Below are 12,343 nucleotides of genomic sequence, written 5' to 3' on the forward strand. Positions count from 1 at the left end.
AACAGAAGCCATTGCTTATTTCACACATTTAGAATGAAGTGGCCTAAATACTTCACAGTTTAAGATTGCTCAATGCTTTCATTGTCAAGGAAAGCCTTACTAATCTGATATTTACAAACACTGCTCAAAATGTTCAAGTTTTTTACACACACCTTCATCTAACCTTAATGCTATTGTATAAAAACGTATGTCTCAACCCATTTAATTAGAGAGAGACTTCCATATATCTGATTCAGGCTGCTTCCAGTCTTCTCTTATTAGTTCTTTCAGGTTCAATTCTTTAAAAAATTCCAGGCAATGACTGCAAAGAGAAGAAATAAACAAAAATGTTACAAGTCTCAGCATGTGTCTTAATTAAAGGCAGTATCCTCAAGAGGTTTAATTAATCTTTATTTTCATGTTTTCTTGGGCAGGAATGTAACCATCATTCCATGTGTTCTTTTTCCAAAATCTGAGTTTTTTTATAAAAACACTACTGTCTTTCTGAAAATTTTGTACTAGAAAACAGGGCAAAATCCTCAGCTATGAGCAAGTATCACACAGCACAAAGTGAAATGAACAGAGTGCCCTCCTTTTAAACTCCCTCATCTTATGTTGCCTGGAACTGCAGCCAGAACAAGAGCACAGTACTGTTCTACTTTATGAGTTACCTGCATTCCAATGAAGTAAATATAATTTACAGCTCTTGAGCAATTGAAAAATTGTATCCCTGTGATATCCTCTCCTTACAGAAAGGAGGGTGGCAGGACAGGATAACAAAGCTAGTAAATATATCTTTTCTGGAAGGCTACAAGGCTCATTTCCTTTAAACATTATGAAATCAGTTCTTGCTAAGAGTTTCTCCTTTAGGCTACCATAGAGAAACAGAAGGAAGACACCGCACTCAATTCCTAATTCTTACATAAAATAACTGTCAAACAGTAGATAGAACATCTGACACTGCACTACCCATTTAAAAAGGTAAGTAGAATTCTCTTATTAGAAAGTAATTTGTAAAAGTGAAGACAAACTAAGAGCAATGAACATAGCAAGGAGCAACCTTTCACATAATTGCATCTGCTACCAATGTCTGAAAAAGTCAAGGGTTCTTTTTGGAAGAAGTACTACAGAAAGCATATAAATAATCCCTTCCTGAAAAATATTACCAGCATTCTCCAGTTTACCGCAGGAAAAAAGTATCTATTTCTTACAGAACACAGCTAAACAGAATATTCTTTATTAGCAATAGTTTACAATTTATTTTTTACTTCCAAAAGTTAATTTTTTCTTAAAGAAAGGCAAAAAAGGGTAACTTATCTAAAATTTACCTTACCTGGCCATAATTTCATGTTGATTAACAAGTTTGTATAAGAACTATGGTGGAGTTCTAGAGCTAGTTCATTTATACAAAGTGTCCAGAGGTTTTATCAAATCATCTCAGCCTCACAGTCAAAGACAATAAAGAGGCTCAAAGCATAACTTAAAAATCAAGATATTCTAGTTTTTTCTATTCATACTGGGTATCTTTTTAATATACTTTTCAGTTTAGTCTGCCTTTCAATTTTTTTCCATAATATGGAACCATCTGTATAGGTGAGGTCGTTTATCACAGCAGAGGAGAAGCAAAAGAGATTTACTGGAAATGTACCTAGTGAAATTAACACTAAACAACATTTCAGAAGGTGCTGGAGGCAAGGAAAATATAGAACAACCTATCTACGATTTAGCTGAGGAAGGTAATAAAACAGATGCCAATGGTGCTGAATGTATCACTTGCTGTGCAGCTAGGGGATAACCCAGCAATCAGGCACTGGTTACAGCTATCTGCTATGGGGCCTTATACAAAGTACAGTGCCAGTGGAGCTGGGGCTGAGCAGTATAGTTAAAATCCTACTGGCACTTAGTCTGGAAACCAGGTTAGCTTGCTTTAAGTATTCCAAAAATGGTGCAACTATTCTACAAAAAAGCTAATTTCACGCTTACAAATCTGGTTTCTGTCCTTCCTGTAGTTCATGTCGAGGCACGGGATGAAGCGCTTCATACTTTCTCTCTTCTCCTGAGCCATGAATTGCAAATTTGTTAGTGCACAGTGGAAAATAGTGCCATGGAAGGTGAGCTTTACCCTCCCATTTGGTTTTCATTCTGGTAACCTCAAACTCTAAAGGAAGTTCTTCCTGGTAAAGAAGGAAAATAGAGTTAACATCATCTCCCAATCAGGCAACAGGTACCTAAAACCAAATATCTTTTCTGTACCTTATGAATGTACTTGACCACTTACTTTCCAAACTCTTCTTTTGCCAGAAAGCAGCAGCAACAAGTGTTGTCCATGGCTGTCAAGAAATCAGAACACAATTTTCTTAAAATCATGCCAAATTATTAGCGTACTGTTCTGTCACAAACGTTCACACTCTTCGGATTGCAACAACTTTGGTACCCGGCCTTCGTCATACATATATCTAACAAAACATTAGAACTGGAAATGCAAATTAACATTTGTGACTTTTGCCAGAGTGCTGTACTTACGGATAAAGTTCAACTTCTAAATACTGTTCAGTTCTGTCACTCAAGAAAAATGCTTCAACAACTAAAAAAAAAAAAACCACAACACAGGCTATCAGTATTTTATAATAACTATTTTAAAATATCCTAGACACCTTCATATCCCTCTAAAACAATCTTGCTTTTCATTTTTGGCCTGTGCCATGGCAGAATTTGTCTAGCTATGTACATGCTACTGACAGCTTCCTATTTAAAATCCTATGCCATCATTGTAACTTCAAGAGCTTTTTTTTAATACCTATCACCACAAAGAGCTTTACAAAGCATTATACTAATTTTATTTACTTCACCAACTCTAGCTTTGGAAATACAGATCTTGATGTAGCAGAAAAATGGCAGGTTTATTAACAACCACTAGCTGCCAATGCAGTAAGAAAAGCATCAGCACATAGTGATTTCATCTAGTATGCCTGCTGTGAACAAAGCTGACCAAGACAGAGCAATTCTAGTCAATCATACTCACAGTAGGCACTATGGGTAGAGCACTTAAGTGCAAAAGTCTTATGTTTGCTGGTAGCCTGAGGGTTCAGAGCAGCAGAAAAAAAAAAAAAAAAGATGAAAAGAGGAACATACGCTCACAGCAGAGCACACAGCCCATAACCAAGTCTGCTAAATCTCGGAAATAGTAAGAAAGTGTTTAGCTCAAATGACTTTTCCCTGTCCTGTAGATGGCTGGTACTTTGGACAAGGGATCAGTATTCCACATGTAACTGAAAGTCAGGTGTGACTACTGGATCACGTCTCAGGAATACAAAGTAGCACTATAATGGTGCTTCTCACAGCAATAACATTATATAATTATTCTAACTAAAGCTTTCTAATATGATTGCTAACTTTATTTTTACATTTTAGGTAATAAAATCAAAGAGGTGCTAATGTTGTTCTAATATAGCTTTAATCAGAACAGTTCAATAATCAGGAAGTAGATTGCTGCTGGAAGCATTAAATTCTTGCATTATTCAAAGCAAGAGGTAAAAGTGACAGTACTGACAGGAAAGCAAAATGAAAACAGCATTCCTATAAGGATATTCTCCATTCCATTTAGGTACAATTGTAAGCCATATTTTATGACTTGCTCTTTCTGTGTTTCATATCTTTGTATTCCTCAAATACACTTTGGAAAAGCGATTGAAGTAAACATGTTCTAGCTATTGCTCTCCATTTCTTAAAGCAAAAGTAGAACCCATCTTTAGGATTTCACTCCTATTTACCTAGTGCAAATGCATTTCTTCACATATGCCACAAAATTATTTTGTTATTCTAACATGTCAAGCCTCTGTTATTCCACAAGTTATATCAGTAAGCCATAAACTAAGTTTGAGTGCCTATACTATTGACAGGATCAGGAAGAGTCAGCATCATCATTCTTGAGACTATTCCAGCTCATTGTACTCCATTTCTTTATGGCCACTGAGTGACAAAACATATTTGCTTCTTTTCACAGTCATTTGTATTGTTGCTCTACCATAAAACAACCACTCACCTCACAGCCAGGAGTGTTAGTGATGAAAATCAACTAACTACCTAGAAAAAGAGCATCACTCTTGATACAGTTTGGGGTAGTTTACAGCTGAATATAGTATAAGGCTTAGAGTTACTCAAGGAGCTGTTTAAGGGTTTACAGTGATTGCAACTAAATTCTTTCGCAAAGACCTCAGGATATAAGAGAAAGGAAAACTTTCACATTTCAGATCTGATCTTTAAAAGCAGTACTGTGACTAAATAAACTGAATTGAATTAGATGTCATGCACTCACAACCACTAGATCACTTAAAAAAAAAAAAAAAACCCAAACATTATAGACCCTTAAATAAAGACCAGGCGTATTAACTACAGAGGAACACCAGTGTTGACACAGATCAGATATTTGCAACAGAATGGTTATACTTACCCTCATAGTCCCACAGTCTACTACAAGGTTTCCCTGGCTCTCTAAGTGGTGCTGGAGGATCATTAAAGAATGGAGCATTAACTTCCATTAGCAGTCCTGCATTGTCTGACTTCAGCCCAATTGTTACTGGCTCATGGCTCACAGGTAAACCATCCCATGTGTGTTTAATTCTAAATTCTGTCAAAGAAGATTTCATTCCATTCCACCATCAACTGCACTATTTGCTTGGCCAGGAAAAAAGCACACTTTCTTACAGTCAGTCATGGCAACAGAAGAGCTGAAATAGTTTAGCTTTATAAACCAATTAAATAAATAGTTACATGAATACTTTTCATAGGTTTTTAAACCTGTATGGTTACAAATCACTCTGAAGTCTTACCAAGCTTAAGGCATTTCAACTATGTACTTAAATAAACACCTTCCAAAACTATCAGAAATATTTATCAAGAGAATAGTTAAAACAGTCTCCACTAAATGGTCCTAGATGATTTTGTAACATAAGAAAAATACATTGAGAAAAACCTTCTATGAATGTGAGATGCAAGATGATGAAACAATTAGCTGAAGCTTCTCTTGATAGTCATTGCAAACTAGCTAAACTAAAGGATTTTAAAACTGCAAGCACATCTTGTTAAACACACTGGATGTTTGCAGAGCAGCAAGAATAGGGCGCACTGCACTCCTACAGCTACTGTTATTTAGAGATAACTGCACAAACCTTAAGAACAGCCTTAAGCTCAGACGAGTACTTCATTTTAACAGGAATACAGGCTAGACAAAAATGGGCAAAGCCAAAATGTAGACGGTTCTATATTCCCCAGGGGAACAACTCCATCACCTATTTAGCTACATTGATAAATAATAGAACCATCATAATTTTGACTTATAATCATAATTAACTTCTGAATTTTTGGTTTGGTGTTTTGGTTTTTTTCCCCACATTACAGACCAAGTATTTCATCTTATCCTCAAGACAAGGATTGATAGCTCCTCAGCTTCTAGTTCCCCAGAGCATTTAGGAAACATTGTTTTAATTGGGCATTCTGTAATAGTACCAGGCAGATTTAGAAGAAGTTCAATGTTTCTATAAAACTCTAATTTAGTCATAAGAGAACATCCATCCAGTCACACTCTAGGGGCATTTAATAAGCATTACTAATTCCACCCTATACAAATATAAAAAGTAACATTATCGAAAGTTCTAACAACATTAACAATGTATTCTTGATATTCAAACACCAGCAGACTATTTCACATCATTAATTAGGGGGATTGCCACAAAAGGTCAAAAACATCTCTTGAAATCAAAACTATGTTTTTACAAAATAATGTTTTGTTAAATAGAAACATAGAATCATTTTGATTGGAAGAGACCATCAGGATCATCAAGTCCAACCATAACCTAACTCTAGCACTAAACCATGTCCTAAGAATCTCATCTACACGTCTTTTAAAGACCTCCAGGGATAGTGACTCCACCACTTCCCTGGGCAGCCTGTTCCAATGTCTGACAACCCTTTCCATGAAGAAATTTTTCCTAATATCCAATCTAAAACCTTCCATGGCACAACTTGGGGCCATTTCCTCTCATCCTATCACTTTCTACTTGGGAGAAGAGACCAACACCCTCTATGCTACAACCTCCTTTCAGGTAGTTGTAGACAGCGATAATGTCTCCCCTCAGCCTCCTTTTCTCCAGGCTGAACAGCCCCAGTTCCCCCCGCTGCTCCTCATCAGACTTGTGCTCCAGGCCCCTCACCAGCTTCGTTGCCTCCTCTTCACTCTCTCCAATACTTCAATGTCTTTCTTATGATGAGAGGCCCAAAACTGAACACAGGATTTAAGGTGGGGTCTCACCAGTGCTGAGTACAGTGGCAACAATCACTTCTCTAGTCCTGCTGGCCACACTATTCCTGATACAAGCCAGGATGCTGTTGGCCTTCTTAGCCACCTGGGCACACTGGTGGCTCATATTCAGATGGCTGTCAACCAACACCCTCAAATATTTTAAATAACACAAAAAATGTATTAAACAACAAGCCCCTTACACAATACGAACAGCTGCTAAAACATATTCAATGGGCTATCTAACCTTAAAGTTATCTAGAAAATCTTAATCCACAGGAAATGCAGACAAGTATTGTGCTTTTAATTTTCTAAGCTGCAAACATCAAGCAGCATGAGCATGGAGTAAACACAGATGGTAAGACCCTTCCTAGTGGTTTGTGAAACGAACAGGAAAATTCCTGTAAACGGACCTTTATATGCCATACGTGCACTTATTGTGAAAGGAAACAAGACAGAGTAACACAAGCAGGATCACTTACTCAAAGAGTAAAGTTTAAGAGCAGACAGGTATATCCAAGAAAGCTAATAAAGTGTTATGAACCCATTTTATACTGCCCTACTAAAATAACATTACAGACTTAGAAGTTGATATTTCCTTCTATTATTGTATCTTCAGTTTGTGCTAATATATTTTAACTCTTTGCACTCACTGGTCAAGGTAAATATCTGAAATACCTATTAGAAAATACCAACAGATTTCAATAGTGTTTAAAGAAAACATAGCCTTCTAATTAAAGTAGCCTAGGAATATCTTAAAATCCAGGCAGAACTGCACAACTAGCTATTATAATTTCCAACTGAAGTAAGGAATGCAAAGCTTCTCTTTGTGCACAAGATTTGAAAGGTTGTCTCAGGAACAGAGTCACAACATACCAAGTTAAAAAAAAAAAACACCAACACAACAGTGAAATAACAGAACCTGCTAAACCAATTTAGACACTACTGTAACTGTTGTGTGTAAAAATGAAGATAAAATACTTATCAGTTTGCTATTTATACCTATATGAGACAGTCTTTTTTTGGTGAAAAACTTAACTCCTGCAGGAAGAGCTTATCATGTACTGAAATAACCAGATTGAAGTTTTGACATATTTTTGAAAACAAATACTACTCTTAATTGTAAGAACAAGCAATTTGAAAGATAACCATGAAATAGGGAAAATTGCAAAACATCCACTAGCTTTCATTAGAGGTCTACTCGGTGCTCAAGTTATTTGACTTATTTGATGAACAGCAGAGCTCAGATTTTTCCAAATTAATGGCCATGCAAGTCGTGAGTTTATTACATTGCACAGACTCAGGTAAGCTGGTTACTAGAATGCTTTTCAGTTACAATAAAAATAGCAACACATAGTAATGGTGCAAAAGTAATTTAAAACCGCAACAGTAGACCTTTAATTACCTTTTAACACTACACCTCAGGCAGTTGTTAATGACCTGACCCCAGGCTGCCCGGCGCTGCCGCAGCCACCCCAGCCACGTGCGCAGCACAGCAAGGACAGAGCTGCCGCCCCATCACCTCACCTCTCCTCATCCAAGGGATTTATGTCCTCTACTCAAACCCTATCAACCTCAGTAACACCGACAAAAGCAAGGCGGAAGTAATTCTATTGGTGTTTTTCTAAACCGCTCCAAGAGGACAGGGGAGTACTTGGAGACCGTGTCAGAGACAACAGCTCTTGCTGTACTTCAGAGCGCATTACTAAACTCAGGAGCCCCCCACAGGGCTCGAAACTGCTCCCAGTTCCGGCTGCCTCACGGCTGCTCCGGGCGAACTCCAGCAGCGGCATTTCCGGCTCACGGGCGGCGCGGCTCACGGGCGGCGCGGCTCACGGGCGGCGCGGCTCACGGGCGGCGCGGCTCACGGGCGGCGCGGCTCACGGGCGGCGCGGCTCGCACCCGGCACGGCGCGGCTCGCAGCCGGCGGTGTCCCGGGGCTGCCGGAAGGACGGAGCGGAGGAGTGGGGGCCTGGCCGCTGCCTCTTGGGAGTCGGCGTCAGTTTCTACACAGGATAGAAACTCTTTTGCATGTAGTTGCAGCAATGAGGATTTACTTATATTCTGTAGTGCTTCTAGTGTTTCCTATAGCGAATAACGACAGCAAAAGACTAATAATTAAGAGCTGCTAACGAGGGTAACAACCAAAAATAACACCTCTTTTCTCTGGTTAAGAAACTACTGCATCTCCTATGCTTGGCTTGTACCTCAAAGGCAAAAAGCTGCCTTGCCAGTTACGCATAACATTTGCTTTAAGAACTAAAATCAGTATTTTTAAGTGTGTGTTCTTTGTTACAATTTTGATAACTTTAAGCTTAATATGATTGAATCAGGGTACAGTTTCATTACTTATCAGCAAAATATTGGGAAAAATTGCTCTGCACAATTTATAGACAATGAGTTGATAGGTTGTCCTGAGTATGTTACTGTCACTAATGAGTGTTGTGGGAAAACTTGATAGCACAGTAGGAAGTAGGACAAGATCATAGTGCATGAAGTGCTATGCCTGTGCATCACTTGAACCTCAACATTTTAACTGATAGTAGATTTTGTATGACAGCTTTGGTTGGCCAAAGATGATAGACCAGCTCATAAGCCCATATCTTTATCAAGTTTTGCATGAGTATTTCTTATACCATGATTTGAACAAATTGTGCGTTTTCTAATATTGGTTTTGCATTATAATATGGATTTAGTTTGTTTGGGTGCAGCTTCTTATTTATAAATCATTAGGCTCTAACTAGAGCTCAGACTAAATTCATGGTAAAGTGGTAAGAGTTGCCTGTTCTATCAAGGAGTTGAATTCTCTCTTTTAAAAATTTCATGCGTTTTGAAGGCTGCCAAATAACAAATTTGAAGTTGGCTTGCATACCAAGTGATTTGAGACTTGCTCTGAGTCCAATATATGGATTGATGTTCCTCTTGTTTTATGAGTGTGAAATCAAAGTTCTAAAATGCTGAATGTGTGTAATATGCATAAAGATGCTCTCTAAGCACTACTAAATATTGCTTTGTATCATAAATACCTGTTGTGTTAAATATGTAGCTGTAAAGGAGATTCTCAGAATGAAATGATCAGTTATGAATTGAGTTTTAGCTGTATTTAGTAGCTTATCACAAAAACATATAATGAAATAGAGGAATTACATATTTTTGTGATAAGCTACTAAACACATAAATTATTTTATCAGAATGTCTTTAGGGATTCACTGTTGCAGGTGAGTACACCTGTGAGTGGTGTTGAAGGTTTGACCCCTTTTGCACCTGTGGTCTCTGATGTTTGCAGACTGCTGTGCCTGAGGAGGTTGGCTACTTTTGCCTTTCATGTCCTTCGATATCCTTTTACTCCTTTTTATCCCCTCTGTAATTTTTCTGTTGTCTCATTTAGGAGATTAGAACCACAAAAAGAACCACTTGGATGTATATAAAGAAAAATAGGCAAAAAGTTGTTTTAAATCAAAACGTTTGCATTACCTTCCTGACTTCCTTTTTCTTCCTCTTTACCCATTCCAGTTACAAAGGTGTCACTCAGATCTTTATGTATTTGTTAGAACAAGGAACACTCCATGAACAGTAGAAAGAGCTGTTATTTCTCCCTTGCAGCCTTCTGCTGGTTCTTTCATTTGTAGTGCAAGTCGTCTCTGAAATCCCAATAGCCAGAGTTCAGATGAATAAGGAAGAGTGATGCCTTAGCTGATGTTCTAACTCAGCAGTATGAAATCTCATTATTCATTATGCTTTGCTTCTTTTAGAGAAAGCATCTCCTGACAGACTGCATTTCTTCGTTCATGTTTGGGTTTGTTCTGGATGTACTTGGATGCTTATATCCATTTATCAGTGAAGCTCTTTTGACCCAAATTTTTTGAACGTTTGTTGAGAACTGCAGGGTTGAGTTCACAACAAGAAGTTGTCACACATCCAGCTAATTGAATTGGACACACAATGTGATTTGTCATATTGAGGCCTTGTGGATCATTAACGTGTATGTGTTTGTGGGGTTTCTAGGCAGAAACTCCATTTTTAAAAATTTCTAAAAGAAAGCAGAACAAATGCTAAAGAAATAGAACTCATTATTATTACACCATCTTTGTGGACTTTTTCAGGTCCCATTTTCATTAAAATAATTGTACTAAATGGAATAATTTTATGACACGTGCATTCAAAGCGCTACACTGTTAAACTTATTTCTGACTGCTGTCAGGTTTATCTAGATGACAGCCCATGTTGTAGCTGTGATTATCAAACATTGTATTTTGCAGATCAGAGGCCCAGTGTGGCGCTTGGACAGTATGAAATACATGATATTTTCAGAACTACTGTTAAGCAGGTATGTGAACCCAGGGATGGAAGTATTAAGAATTTTTGTTATGAAACTGGAGACAAACATTTGCATACATAGAGCACAGCCTGCTGCAGTGTGGCCTGGCCTTGTGTTGGGTCCATCACACAAATCTAGAGTTGCTTGTTGTTTTTCCAGGCAATAGCAGGAAAAAACTGCCTTACCAGTGAATTCTGTTACTTTTCATGCATTTTTAAAACTTAGTAATCTTCAGGAGGATATATCCTCGAAAGAATACTTGATTTCTACTTTAGTAGACTTTTTCACTTTTTGGACTTCTCTTTTGTAAGAGATTGGTCTCATGTGGAGGTAACTTTTTGAGCTGGGAACCATATGGCTCTCTGAAAGTCTGTGCAGAAGATGAGGCATCACCACTTTGCTGATGCCAAGATACATGGAAATTAACTTAGAACTTGCACAAATGTAGGATTGTTTTTTTTAAATGAAATTATTCCACCTCAGATGCAATTATGCTTTCTATCAGAGCCTCTCTAGGGAAAAAAAAGATAATTATATCAAATTGGGCCAGCACTCAAAGTTTTTTGAACATAAACCTGAAAGTGATCATGTGGGATATTGTATATGATAACAGTACAGATAGAACGACAGCTTTGGGTTGCATATAAAACTGTAAAACTACCTGCAGTCATGTCGATCTTGATTTCAGTAAAGCATTTGACACAGTCCCCACAGCCTCTTTGCAGCTAAACTGGGGAAGTGTGGACTGGATGATTGGGTAGTGAGGTGGACTGAAGGAAACTGTGAACTGACTGAAGGAAAGAAGCCAGAGAGTCGTGGTCAGTGGGGCAGAGTCCAGTTGGAGGCCTGTGTCTAGTTGGAGACCTGTATCTAGTGGAGTTCCTCAAGTATCAGTACTGGGACCAGCGCTATTCAATATATTCATCAACAACTTGGATGAGGGGATAGAGTGCACTGTCAGCAAGTTTGCTGATGACACCAAACTGAGAGGAGTGGCTGACACTTCAGAAGGCTGTGCTGCCATCCAGCGAGACCTGGGCAGGCTGGAGAGTTGGGCGGGGATAAATTTAATTACACAAGGACAAGTGTAGAGTCTTGCATCTGGGCAAGAACAACTCCGGATATCAGTGTAAGTTGGGGAATGACCTGTTGGAGAGCAGTGTAGGGGAAAGGGACCTGGGGATCCTGGTGGACAGCAGGATGAACATGAGCCAGCACTGGGCTCTTGTGGCCAGGAAGGCCAATGGCATCCTGGGGTGTATTAGAAGGGGGGTGGTTAGTAGGTTGAGAGAGGTCCTCTTTCCCCTCTACTCTGCCCTGGTGAGACCACATCTAGAATATTGTGTCCATTTCTGGGCCCCTCGGTTCCAGCAGGACAGGGAACTGCTGGAGAGAGTCCAGCACATGGCAACAAAGATGATCAAGGGAGTGGAGCATCTCCCTTATGAAGAAAGGCTGAGGGAGCTGGGTCTTTTTAGCTTGGAGAAGACGAGACTGAGGGGTGACCTCATTCATGTTTACAAATATGTAAAGGGTGAGTGTCAGGCCGTTAGTTTTTAACAGAATCACAGAATGTTAGGGATGGGAAGGGACCTCAAAAGATCATCTAGTCCAATTCACCTGCCGGAGCAGGAACACCTAGATCAGGTTACATAGGAAGGTGTCCAGGTGGGTTTTGAATGTCTCCAGAGAAGGAGATTCCACAACCCCCCTGGGCAGCCTGTTCCAGTGTTGTTTTACTCTCACTGAGA

At 38.9% G+C, this 12,343-nt stretch overlaps 1 protein-coding gene and 1 pseudogene across 2 annotated transcripts in view; one reads left to right on the forward strand and one right to left on the reverse strand.

Annotated features, from left to right (window-relative positions):
- Window positions 1-201: 201 nt before the first annotated feature.
- On the reverse strand, window positions 202-4,625 carry LOC308052538 (UPF0462 protein C4orf33-like; the record flags this gene model as incomplete). Its single annotated transcript, XM_080364613.1, has 5 exons — window positions 202-301; window positions 1,963-2,153; window positions 2,258-2,309; window positions 2,503-2,563; window positions 4,430-4,625. 5 exons carry the CDS (start codon window positions 4,623-4,625, stop codon window positions 202-204), a joined length of 600 nt encoding a protein of 199 aa, XP_080220739.1.
- Window positions 4,626-7,541: 2,916 nt separating this feature from the next.
- Window positions 7,542-12,343, forward strand: part of LOC308052527 (sodium channel and clathrin linker 1-like) — a 29,755-nt pseudogene continuing 24,953 nt past the window's right edge. Inside the window, exons 1-2 of the transcript in view lie at window positions 7,542-7,578; window positions 8,022-8,272. The product of the transcript in view is annotated as a sodium channel and clathrin linker 1-like (transcript). The remainder of the gene's footprint in view (window positions 7,579-8,021; window positions 8,273-12,343) is intronic.

The sequence above is a fragment of the Nesoenas mayeri genome (genome assembly GCF_963082525.1).
Source record: "Nesoenas mayeri genome assembly, contig: SCAFFOLD_36, whole genome shotgun sequence".
NCBI classification, from domain to species: domain Eukaryota; kingdom Metazoa; phylum Chordata; class Aves; order Columbiformes; family Columbidae; genus Nesoenas; species Nesoenas mayeri.